General features: G+C 42.2%; 1 protein-coding gene across 1 annotated transcript; it reads right to left on the bottom strand.

The window, feature by feature from the left end:
• Positions 1–826: 826 nt before the first annotated feature.
• Positions 827–9,365, bottom strand: CALM2 (calmodulin 2). Its single transcript, XM_082755572.1, has 5 exons — positions 9,212–9,365; positions 4,090–4,233; positions 3,906–4,012; positions 2,940–3,075; positions 827–1,709 (listed from the first exon to the last, which is right to left on the bottom strand). Exons 2-5 carry the CDS (start codon positions 4,157–4,159, stop codon positions 1,681–1,683), a joined length of 342 nt encoding a protein of 113 aa, XP_082611698.1. The 5' UTR covers positions 4,160–4,233; positions 9,212–9,365; the 3' UTR covers positions 827–1,680.
• Between the last annotated feature and the right edge of the window lie 3,631 nt (positions 9,366–12,996).

The following is a 12,996-nucleotide window of genomic DNA, read 5'->3' as shown; positions in this document are numbered from 1 at the left end:
ATAAATACCTCAAACATGATTAAAAGTTTTAAACATTAGGTAACTGCTTTGCTGGGACCAGTGAGAGTAACCAGATGCAGGGGCCAAGGCTTTGTTTAAAGACAGCCAGAATCCCCAGCTGAGATAATCACATAGCACATATAGAGCAATTTTTCATTCAGAGTACAGAGGCAAAATAGCACACAGCCTCTGGCATGCTTTCGAGGTCTTGGATTTGCCCTTAGTTAAAAAACACATTTGTTTTCCGTGTTAAAACTTTTTATTTTTAAGCTGTCAAAAAACTAGGGCTACAAGCACAATCATGCTCATTAGCAGGTCAGTAAGAGAAGGATTTCCTTACAAGCTTTGAGCTGACTGCATCCTGAAAGGCAGACTTGGACACAGCAGTTTCAGAAAGTCCAGGTGTGAGACTAAGTTACCCCAAGGTAGCAGCTGATAGGGAATAAACTCCAAAATAATTAAAAGAAAGCAAACAGGTTTAGTTGTCTGAACAAGGAATTTTAATTTTAGGTCAACTATTGAACTAGGTCAACATCCAGTTCACAATGTCTACAGATAGTGGGCATAGCCAGTCACTACGGTAAGTATATTGAAGCACCAAGCTCCACACAAGACTGTAAAATACATTTTAAACTACTAGTAAGAAAGCTTCTTCAAGTCAACAATACTAATAAAGGGCTGGAGTTTACGGTCTAAGTTTTCACCTTCCAAGCTATTTTAAGACAGCCAATCCATTGCATAAGCAAATCGAACTGCTACATACTGAAACAGAGCAGCAACTGTATTGAACAAATCCTGTAAATAATTCAAGGATACATTGAAACAGTATGGGTAAATTGTAATTTTTTATTGGAAAACAAATATACAACTTGGAATGGATTTGAGGCAAATCGTGCCAGAAGCAGATTTTTTTGAAAATAAGTGGCTAAACAAAGTTTAAAAAGCATAGTAACAAGAGGAGAAAATGTTTTCTGGTACAGGACCAGCAGTACAAAAAAATTGTGTACGAGTACCTGGATAATACACCCGTTTTGCATTAGTGCAACTTTAAAGTTTCATATTGTTGACTGTCAATCGTCCACAACGTTAAGACTCCACATTTCAACAACATGTTACTGGTATGGCCACAAACAAGTTACTATGAAGCAAGTTAGGAGAACAATTTTACAGTGCATTAGCCACATAAATGCTATTCACATGGTTTTGGCCTGCACAAGTGTTCACCCTCCATCATCAACAGCAGAATCACCTCCTTTACTTACTGGAGAACTGGAGCCATTATCTTGCTTTAACTCAGGAATTGCTAATGCACGGTAAACCCTAACTTACTTTATGTAACTTGTTACATCAGTCATACCAAAGTCTTCTAAAGAAAACTACTTCTTTAAACAACCCAGATGTTCCCTCATTCAACCAACTCCATCTAACCTTAGATGTGCAGAAGGGCTTAAATATCCAGAGTAAGCCACATGCAACATTTGTTACTTAGATCAATTTTCCAAAAATCAGAACAATGACAGTAAGATAAAGGAGAAAAACATGGAGGAATGGCCTTCTAATTACTATACATGCATATTCTTTTGACAGTAAGGGAAAAACCTTTTACAGATAAGTTACAAACAGAGAAAAGGCAAATAAACAATTTTGTACAAGAAATTTAACACATTCTGTACAATGTCTTCACTTCGCTGTCATCATTTGTACAAACTCTGTAAAAGGAAAGAGTTCATAAGAGTTATTCAGAGAAATCTGAATTGCAAGATCTGAAAAGTAACCTGCCTCACTAGTGCACTGATTGCTGTCTAAAAACTGTTTCCAGTCATATTCAAAAAGCATCCTGAAGACATCTCCCTTTTCTACCAGTCATGCCTAAGAACCTCCTTTTAATTAAAAAATTAACAGTCAAAGGCATCTGCTTTAATCAGAAGTCAGTCTCATCACTGAACTGGCAAGGAGACTTCAAAATAAAACACTTCAGGGTCATCTCCCATCAGCCCAGACAGCCACTCTTAGATGCCTTGTCCCTAGGAGATCAGTACGTTCTGCTTAAGTCACAGTCAGCTAATTCAGGCAAGACATGACATCAGCTTGGATTTCAAGGCAGAATAGCTTAAGTCTTGCTAATTCACCTGACCAGCTTTAAGCAGCCAAACCATTACTTATTCACAGCACATGAGGAGTTACTACACAGTATAACTTCACTTTTCTTGCTGAACCGTGAATTTAGTTTGAAGACTTCGTGGTACCTGAAAACAGAAGCTACACCTACACCTTGGGAACAGTAAAGGGATTACCTGAAAACACCTTAGTTAATGTTTCTCAAGTTGTTTGGGAAGCTGAAATGAAAGCAAGCTTAGTTCTGAGCACCAAGCAAATTGTCTAACAGAACTCCTTCTGCCTGCATGACTTCATTTAAGTTTCAACACCATAAAATAAAGAGGTAGTGTTTGCAGCCAATTCCTGTGAACTTCATTTAAGGTTTTCTAAAGGTCTTGAAGTTCACGGGCATTTTAGAGGCATTTCTCATTTAATTATTAATTTTAAAAAGCATTAATGAAAGTGAGTGACTTGCTTCAGGTCAGTTAATACACTTCCCTGATTTGGTTCAGGATCAACATTCATTAATGAACAAAACATGTTAACAACTCAGCTAGCTTCCTTATTCTAATGGTTAATAACATCATTAGATTTAGAAAGTTGTTTCTTACACTGCACAGTTCAGTTACCTTAGGCACAAAAGCTAGCAATAACTCACTTAAAACTTCAGTAGAGGTACACTATGTACATACTAAAAGATGTTAGCTTAGAGAGCTAACAACTGCTGAGAGGATTTCCCTTGGGAACACTGCCCTGTTTAAGCCAGGCATTAACTATCAGGAACACTACAGTCACCAGCATGTAAGGTGCTACACAGTCACAATCTGTTAACAGCTCCTTACCTTCATAGTTTACTTGACCATCACCATCAATGTCTGCTTCCCTAATCATTTCATCAACTTCTTCATCTGTTAGCTTCTCTCCAAGATTTGTCATCACATGGCGAAGTTCTGCAGCACTAATGTAACCATTACCATCCTGCAAAGGAAAAAGATACAAGTCTATTCCAGTCTCCCTAAGGCCCAGTAACTTGAATAAAATATTTCAAAGCAAGTTTCGAAGTTAACAGTTTGAACCACATTTGCACAAGGCAAGCAAGAGCTGCAAGCAGATCTTCAGTAGAATTGTCCAGGATCTTAGAGACATTTTAGAAACAACTTACACAGCACAGTCTACCTCAGCTGCCCTACCCTGAGACACATTCCCTTCCCTGACAGAACTACCTTCAGGTGACATACCAACCAACTCAATCATGAGACAATTTGGCTCAAGTATCTATTTCTTAGAACAGAAGTTGTTTTTCACCTGCTCCACGGAAGCTCAGCATAAAACCACAAGGCCTTCACAGGCCATGTTGACATATTCCATCCTACTTCAGACACCAGCTATCAAAATAGTGGATATGGACTCAAGACTGCTTTGCTCTTCCCCACACAAGGCACTTTCTGATTAAAAATGCACCTTGCTTAAGGAGCTGATTAACTGTAGGCACAGTAATTTACTTAGTAAAGACTATGTGAAAGATTTAAAGGATTACCACTTTTAAAAACTTAAACAATTCCCTTACCAGCCTTGTGCAAGTATTTTAGTATCCAAGCAAGTGAGATAACATAGCAGCTCACTACAATCACCCATCATGACACATTTGGCTTTCAGGCACAGTGCCACAGTACAGTGAACTTGAGCATGACTAGTTCACCTCTAAGTCATAAATAGCAGGACTAGAAATGTCCCTGGTTCAGAGGAAGCTCATTAGAAATCAGTCTGAGCTTTTCTAACAAAGATTTCTTAAGGGAAACATCTAGTACCTTGTCAAACACACGGAACGCTTCTCTAATTTCTTCTTCACTATCTGTATCTTTCATTTTTCTTGCCATCATTGTCAGAAACTCTGGAAAGTCAATTGTGCCATTGCCTGCAAGATAATTAGTATGTTAGAAAAACAGGTTTTTCAGTACTTTACTGAATAATTGCTTATTAGTAAAATCTTACCATCAGCATCTACTTCATTGATCATATCCTGTAACTCTGCTTCTGTGGGGTTTTGACCAAGTGATCTCATCACAGTCCCCAACTCCTTTGTAGTTATAGTACCATCACCATCCTTGTCAAATAGTGAAAAAGCTTCTTTGAATTCTGTACAACAACAAAAAGGAGTTAGTCCTTCCAGCTTTCAAACAAAGTTCACTTAATCATGCAAGAGACCTTGGTGTTTATTATTCTAAGTTGAACTTATTCCTTACTTATTAAAAAGCTTCATTTTTGAGCTCCATCTGCTAGAACTAACATCAACATGGAATCACCAGCACCTGGGCAACGCACCAGTCCACTATAGGTCAAAATGTGGGGATTAAAGAGATGGAATATCATCCATTTCAGGAGTACTCAGATATTTCCTCCACCTGTCTTGAACCAGAATCCCTAATACAGAGCTGAAAGGAACACCTATCAAACCAGAATGACCCACATCCCTAGTAGGATGTGTTTCTTAGGAAAAAGTTGTAGAGATTACATTTAAAGCTTGAAAGTGGTCCTCAGAATGCAAATACTGCAGCTTAATAGCACTTAGTGCTACTAACAGACTCACCAACAGAAGACTAATCTGACCAAATGAAAACCAGTTTTGTTTTAACTCACTTCTGCTGGACACACAACTCTGAACTGTGTACTCTACTTGATGAGACAGTACCTAGAGGCAGTTTTAATGTCTGGCCATACTTGGCTAAAAAGGAGCTTTCTGCATCTCTCCATTTGACTTCTGCAGCTCTTCAGTCTGTAACTGTACACAGAGCAGCTCTCATAACCACTCGCTCAAGGGGAAGAGTCGCTGCTCATACTGATTTCCAAAAAATTGCTCTGAAAATTGCTTCAAGCCCTACCATAACTTGGAACAACCTTCCTTAGAACTACTCAATAATAGTTGCAACACTGCTCAACTGTTTTACCTCTCAGTTCCCTACAATAGTTGTATTGTTGCCAGCAATATTAATACAAGCATAACATGTTTAATTGTCCAGTCCAAAAATGGAGCTGGTTTTAATCCATGCCATCTGTTTGTCTTTAGCTATGACCTTAAACTAGTTCACTAGACTGAAGTTCATACAGAAATTACAGTTAAGCATGAAAAACCTCATCTATTCCCTTGTGCAGTTCAGAGCCCTTTACAGCATTCAGGACACCAGATCATGCTCTTGAATTTGTTAGCTAAAAAGCATTAGAAATACACCCAAAAATTAGTTCCTCAACACTGCCAAGCAGCCAGCTTTCCAGATGGTAGGTTTCCCAGACCAGAGCTAGCCACCATGAAGTGCAGCATGAAGTCATATTTCATCCATTTCATGCTCTGAACCACTGGAGGTGAGGTATGAACTGGAAAATGTTGAAAATGCAGCTACAGAAGTATGCTTTTTACAGCTCTAATGCAGCTCTAACACCAGAGCCACAGTTGAGTCCCACCCAGGGAGGAAAAATTCTTATACATTTCACAGTTTTAAGCATTCCTAAAGCCTACCCCTGCTGTTTAACACACATGAATCAGAGCCAGGATACCTCAAGGACCAGAGGCAACAGTTCTAATACTGTACTTTATAATCACAAAGCAGAAAGAGGCTTTTCCAAACAAGCAGCTACAACCTGTATGCACAGGAAACTGCAAATAGTCTTCAAGGCTAGTTCCAGTTAGCTTAAAGGCAACAAGTGACTCTGCTGGGCCTTAAGGTTTATATTAGAGCAGAAAAGGCTCTGAGGGTCAAGCTCAGTAGAAATAACCGGAGGCTGTCAACATTCAAAGAACCTCAAAAGATGAACTGTCTTCAGTAAGAGTCAGGTACTCAAAATAATTAGTCATAACTTCATGCTTAGCATGGGTTAACTACCACTGTAACCCAACATGAAGCAGGCTGTACAGTACTACAGAAACTGCTTAAAAATGCAGTATTTAAGTTTATGCAAAAATACTTGATTTCTAAAACAAAGGCCATAGAGCAATATATTCTGAATGGAAGACCCACTCAAAGGACAACTTTACCTTTCTTTTACTCAAATATGAGAAAGACTGAGAAAATCAGTTATAAATCACACACAAAGAAGGTTAATCAAGGATCAGCAGCATATTCCTGTTTGAGATGCTGCATCAAGTTAGGGATATAATTAAGTCTAACAACTTCTAGGAACCACCTCGAATAATTAGAACATTGGTACCACAAACACAGCAGACAATTCACAATGGAACAAGAAAACCTTAGCAGAGTTTGGAGTGAAAGCATCTACAAAATATTTACGTTTTGTGACTGACTCAACTCTGCTCCTGCAACATGTAACACTTCTGAAATCCCATCTTGATCCCATGCAGTAAGGCAAATCCTCCTATTCAACACTGCTTCAGATCAAACTAAAGGAGAATTCTCCTGTACTGTAGGTATGGCTAATCCATCCAAAACCTGATGATGGTGAGTGGTTCTACTGGCACCTTCGGGCCACCTGCATGTTCTGAACCTTCCCCTTCTGAAAAGGGGAAGACTACTTCCACACCCTACTAAAGAAAGGCTAATCCCACAGCACTAGCTCAAGCTGTTCTCTCCAACAACAGCTTCAGAGGCATCTCAGCACCACAGCACCCTCCCAAATGGAGCAGCAGGCTTCATTCACTGAGTTACAATCACTACTCCCACACTCCAACAGCTTTGACAGCTATGCCTGAGCTTTAACAGGAGAACATCAATTGTTCCCTTCAAATCCACCAGCAGCTCATGACTTAAACATGACTATTTTTACTGTGAAATAAGTTCTAAATAGCTGTTGTGGTCAGATCCCCAGCAGAGAACCAGAGCACACTAAGGAACAAGGCATACCAGAACACCCCATGTAGGCCTGCTTGTTCAGAATCTATTTCGAGACCTCTGAGGTCTGATGGAAACAAGGACAGCTCACTACACCAGTTGCTCTGGGACAAAAGCATCTTTAGGCTTTCCTGACCACCAAATAGTTCTGACCTATTTACCTCACTTAATGCAAATCTTAACCAAAGGGATACCCATTCACATGGCTATTGAAGTTCTTCCTGAATTAAATTACAACTACCACTCACATTCTGCACCTACTCAACTTGCAAAGTCGGTCTTTCACATGAAAATGAGTCCAGCAAGTTTTTCACCCCTTTTCAGCCCTGTATGACCAAGGATTTCCAAAGTTTTCACAGCAGAAAGTAAAAAAACATCTGGAATCTTGAATTGCATTCTGATATGTCAGAGCAGGTAAGCTTTAAAAACATAGGACAGGTGTCTGCTTTAAGTAGAAGAACAAAGTAATTAAGAAATGGAACACTGTCTCTACCTTTAGTACCAATTTCCTAAGCCCACCTTCAAATCAAAAGCAAGATGCTTCAGATAAACTGGAATGGACTAGCAGGGGCTCAAGACTATTACTCAGCTACAATTCTTGTCCAATATCCAGCCTGTACCCTCTCAGTCTTCCCATGCAAGGCCCTGGCCTTTAAGCAGTCTGCTTAGTTTTGCTGTTGGACACCTGCAACTCTTCCTAACCACTCCTAGGGATAGTTCCTTCAGAGCAGCAGTGGGCTCACATCAGGTTATGGTTTGCTCACAGACATTTGCTTCATGAAATACCACAGCTGAACTCAAAGTGCCAGGCCAATATTCTTTCCAGAAAGGAAAAAACCCTCTACTCCAGTATGACAAGCTTATTAATACTCCCTTTTGGCTCTGAGCACTACTCTCCTATCATCACTGAATAGCTAACATTTGCACTAATCCTGCGGTAGCGTTAGGAGTAAGCCTCCTGTTTATATTCCATAATCAGCTAGATCAACTAATACAGCCTCAACAGTTGGACTGAAACAATGACCCATTATTGAAAAGGCAGCAGTGACAATTGATAAAACCAGCCCCAACTGATCACAAAACCCTTAAGATATGCAGGCCACTAACAAAAAAACCTCCAGTTGAACTAGATTTGGCTTCTGCTTACACGACAGTACCATGGCAACATATAAATAGACTAAGGACTTTCCACAAAGCCACCATTAGTCCCTTAGGAGTTAAAGCAAGCTTCTGAAGTTGAAGTAAGAGCTACGGAAGAATGGTCTTACACTTTGAATTTGGCAATTACAGTAAAAAACAAACTGCTCATTACAACACATGTATTTAGCATCTTCAAGAGCTACACCCTAGTTAAATAGCAACACCTCTTAGAGGCTGTTATTTGCATGCTTGATTTGCTGCCATTAGATCAGCTGAATCCTAACACCCTCTAAAATCACTTCACATGACAGCTAGGCACACAGCCTTCCGAACATTAACATTATACGCTCATTAGATCAGAAAACCCTAAGTTGTAAAGTGTTCATGGCAAGGCCAAATCCTGCATTACCAATGTATTGCAGCTTTAAGCCATATCAATTACTCAGGTGGAAATCAATCTTCAGAGGGCAGTGACAGATGCTAGTTTGTGCAGCCTGCATGAGAAGGAGACACGATAACCAGACATTTTAGCCACTACTAGATAGTTCTGTGCACAGAAACCACTGCGAGGGGCCAGGACCAAAACTGAGGAGTTGCATATTTGCTTGGGCATTTCCGAGCAAGCGCCAGGCTTTCAGAACAGTGAAAAGAACATTTATGTCCAGGCACACAAGGCAGTTCCAAATAGGGCATATCAACGGTTGTCATCAGGAAGCCAGTGTCTGCTGCTGTCATCTCAACAGCCAGTCTGAGGCACCTCCACTGACAGGAGACTGCAAACTAAATTAGTTTTGCCTTCTGCTAAAACAAATACTTCAGATTCCCAGTCTTCACCACAATTTCCCCCCCCCCCATGTTGTTTGTACTTCAACAGTTCTGTAGCCAAAGGAAAAAATAGAATCCTGAGTCTGCAATTGAAGTTCTAAGGATTACCTATTTTAGAGGGCAAAATTCCAAATTCATTGTATCCATGGTTGTTTTACAGAACAGAAGACTAAGATTTAGGCAACAAATCATTCCACAATACTTCCTCAGTATCTAAGAAAGCTAAATATCTTGCATAACAGGGACTGTCACTGGATTAAGGGATGTGTCAGGTCAAGTAGGAGTACCAACACAGCATGCAAAAACCTCACCTGCAATCTGCTCTTCTGTCAGTTGATCAGCCTGCAAGATAAGAGAACATCATCAGTTGTTGCAGAATTTCAGTGCAAAGATATGACTTGTATAGGCCTCTGAATCTGGTAGCTTTGCTTCAGGATTTACCTCTGACATTCCAAAATAGTTCTAATGAACAGCACAAAAATCATCAGGATTGCTTGCCAAGAACTGCCAGCCTGTCCTCATTTCCTAACCCTGTAAATATCTGATGCACCCAAATAATGGATTTCCATCTATATTAAACAGCTACCTGAGCAACATTGGCAAACCGAAGGCCTGCAGATCCCTTCAAACCAGATTAAAGAACTCATTAACAACCAGACTATCAGTAGTAATACTTTCACTAAACACTTCACATCTCTATCCTGCAGCAGTAGCCCCCCAAATCCAAAGTTTAAGGTAGGTTCCGGTCCCTTCTCAGGGGAGACAATCCTGTAACTAGAGAAACTTCTAGAGAAGAAAGTAACCCCTCAATTAACACCAAGCTTCAGGTAGGTCCAAGACAATGCAGCAAAACCCAAGTCTACATAATTGGTACCAACAGCTTCTGCCCAATCTGGCAGTTTCAATCCAATTGCAGTTTGAGGTCTCAATTTTTTTTTTCCAAGCTTACCTACAGATTACAGTAATGTAAAATAGTTTACAGAATCACTAGAAAAACGTTCACTGCTATAAGGCTTAATATTTTTGCATCAGTAGTACTTGGGTAAGTACCTGTTTATGCTTTTTGTTCCATCTTGGAACAGCTTTGCATGCACTCAATTTGACAGTTAAGAAACCTGTCTGCAAGAACAAATCCAGAAGAATTTCACTCCTGATAGAACACAAAGGCATTTGAGAGCAGTGCAAACACCTTCCCTAAGTTTTCAAGTCAACTGATTTCTCAAACAAGGCCAGCATTGCTTCATTGGAGTTGCAGTAACAAGGCAACATGTTTCTTCAAGGAAGCTCTCTCAAGCTCTTTGCCACACAGACCTCCACTGAAAAGTCAACACTTCAAAACATGGGAAAAACACACTCACTGCCTCATTTTAACACCAGGTTTGTTCCTATTGTGACCATTTTATCAACAACACCTTATAGTTACTGCAATATCAAGAGCATCATTTTCAATCACTACCTTTGCCTACAAAGGCTGCTCTACACACACATCCTTCTGCTAATGAAATAAAGACATATGCACTGTCAATTTTTTTTTTTTTTTTACGAACTTTGATGTACATTTCTACATTAAGAGAAAACTGGAAGGTACTAGCTTCTGTTATTCTTCCTATAAAGTTCAATTAGCTGCTTGAGCAACCACACAAGTTAAAATGCTTACAAAAAATACGCATACAATGCAGCAACAGCCCAAGATAAAGGCAGCGATAAGTAGTTTCTCAGACTGCCTGTGACTCATCTACTCCAAGAATCAAGATCATGCTCATGAGCAACTTCTGAAAGAGCAGTCAAGATGCATTTTGGCTATAGACTCCACTTGTTCCTGTTTCAGCAGCTGCAGAAGTACTCAATTTTTATGTTTTATTTTAAAATGATATAGTCAAGAACAGCAGCAGTGAGGCTGGTGAGAAAGCCATCAGTTCCTCATTAGGCTCCAAAACACGTGCCTTCTGCTGGTCACTTAACAGAAGCCTAACAGATTGGTGCCTGGCTGGAGTGTATCATTAACACAGACAGACTCATTCCTTTGTGTGGTATTTACATTTTTATTGCTCAAGTGCAGAGAATTATGCGCTACATTTCCGTAGGATATTTTTATCCACCGAAAGCTGTAGATCAGATTTAAGTAGCAAGAACCTAGTTTATTTAGGTCAATACTTACGGGTTACCAAGTTGAGTCACATACTGTTTTATATAAACAGTTTTATATAAAGACATGACATTAAGCAGCGTTTAAGCTGTTAAGTGTTCCAAACTCTTCCAGAGCCTTAGAACTCCCTACAGCCACTAACCATGAATTTGGATAAGCTTTGTCACTACCTGCAGCAGGTACAGCAGTCGCCAAGAGCGCCAGGCTTACTGGAAGCCACAGGTAGCCGGCAGTTGCAAGATAAGCTGGGAGGTGGGGCGAGGCTGAACAAACACCATCTGTGCTCCGCAGCGCCAGGCTCTGCAGAGAGCACTGCGCAACAGCAGCGAGAGGCGGGGCCGGCAGCGCGGCCCCGGCCCTCCCCGCACGCCGCCCGGCTGCGGCCTCGGCCCCGCGCAGGGTGCCCGGCTCCCGGCCCCCACGCGGGGCACCCGCGGTGGCTCGGCCCGGCCTCGGGGCCGTGCCCGGGCGGCTGCCCCGGGGCTCGGGCTCTTAACGCGCTCCTTCCCGGGGAAGAGATCCACCTGCAAGCCGCCTCCTCCTCTGAGGGAAGGGGGGAAGCCGTCACAGCTTTCGCATCGCCTCCTCCGATCTGCACTGCAGCAGCTCCATTTTGCCTGCAGTACCTCCCACCTCCTATTCCGCCCGGGGCCTGACAAAGAGCCGGAGCTGCCATGGGAAGGTGGGGAGCTGCCGCGGGTGCAGCGGCTCCAGCATGCGCAGCCCCCAGAGGTGGTGCTGCATCGCAGTGCGAGCTGCCGTGCAGCAACCGCTCCTGCGACCCTCGGCAGCTTCAAGCCTCACCACCACCCGACAGAGCTGGTAGCTAACCGCACAACAGATACCACAGATCCCTGCCAAAACTGGGCATTTTTGGTATACTTAGCTGGTGTTAGGTCTGAATGAGCAGCTTTGTTCCAGCATTAACTGAATGAACACGAAGTAGGAAGGCTAGCAGATAAGAGCTGAAATTGTAACGCTTGAGCTTGCTCTAGGAGCAAAGTATCCTACTTTATCTAGCATGTGCAGCATTGGACAACGTGTCCACAGGTTTAGCCAGTCTGGTCTGTCAAGACCAATACCCATGTAACCACATCCAGAGTGCCACTGCGCCTCCTGGACACACCCATGTCTAGATAGACCTTACTTGAAGATACTCCATTTTTGGTTCTCTACAGATGGCCACAACCAGTACGGCCTTTTGCTGCTAGATTCACCACTCTTTCCTTTACAGGCTTGCTGCTTGCATTCACAACTAAAGCAAAGGAACCAATTCAGGCTTCCGTTCACCTAATTTATTTAATTTAAGCGGTTGAAAAAATGCATTAAGGGCTCATTTCTCGTGTTACGCAGCAAGTCCATAACGATCCAATTCCTTAAAAGCACGTAATGAATGAAAAGAAGTCGATTCCACTACACTGCATCTTCTTTTAATGCAGAGATAGCAGTAAGTGGTCATCGGCACTGCTTTTGTGAACCGTTCTTTTCCTTGCATGTTTCAATATCCCCTTCTTTTAACGAAAAGCTAAGCCTGTACCGTTTATGCTACATGGGAAGGAATGCTCGAATTCCACCGCGTTTCAATTCGACAGAGAACATCGGAACCCTGGGCACACGTTCTGCTAGGCACACCAAACCCTGCTTGACCATGAAAACGCAGTGCCCAACAGGGGAAAACCAAAACCCATTTAAAAAAAAAAAATACAATATATATTAAAAAAAAATCAAGCTTCCCTCGTTCCAGAGCAGCAAGAGAGCGGCTGGGGAGCTCGGCGACAGCCCCGGCGGGGGCAGCTGCCGCAGCGAGGCTCCCTCCCTCCCTCCCCTCCCTCCCCTCAGCAGCAGCACGCCGCCGGCAGCCGCAGTGCGAGCGGGCGCGGCAGCCCGGCACGGCCGGAGCCGGGGGGCAGGAAGCGCCGAGGGCGCGGGCCGCTGCCGCCGTGGCAGGCT

The sequence above is a fragment of the Aythya marila genome (genome assembly GCF_965140915.1).
Source record: "Aythya marila genome assembly, chromosome: 3".
NCBI lineage: Eukaryota > Metazoa > Chordata > Aves > Anseriformes > Anatidae > Aythya > Aythya marila.
The sequence above is the reverse complement of the archived record's forward strand: the minus strand, read 5'-3'. Positions and strand labels throughout refer to the sequence as shown.

Excerpts from the sequence above, each read along its gene's own strand:
- CALM2 (XM_082755572.1), bottom strand. The coding sequence starts at position 4,159 with ATGAGATCACTTGGTCAAAACCCCACAGAAGCAGAGTTACAGGATATG. Across the intron at positions 4,013-4,089 it reads CAATGAAGTAGATGCTGATG|GCAATGGCACAATTGACTTT; the intron begins GTAAGATTTTAC and ends ATTATCTTGCAG. Across the intron at positions 3,076-3,905 it reads CGTTCCGTGTGTTTGACAAG|GATGGTAATGGTTACATTAG; the intron begins GTACTAGATGTT and ends TTTCCTTTGCAG.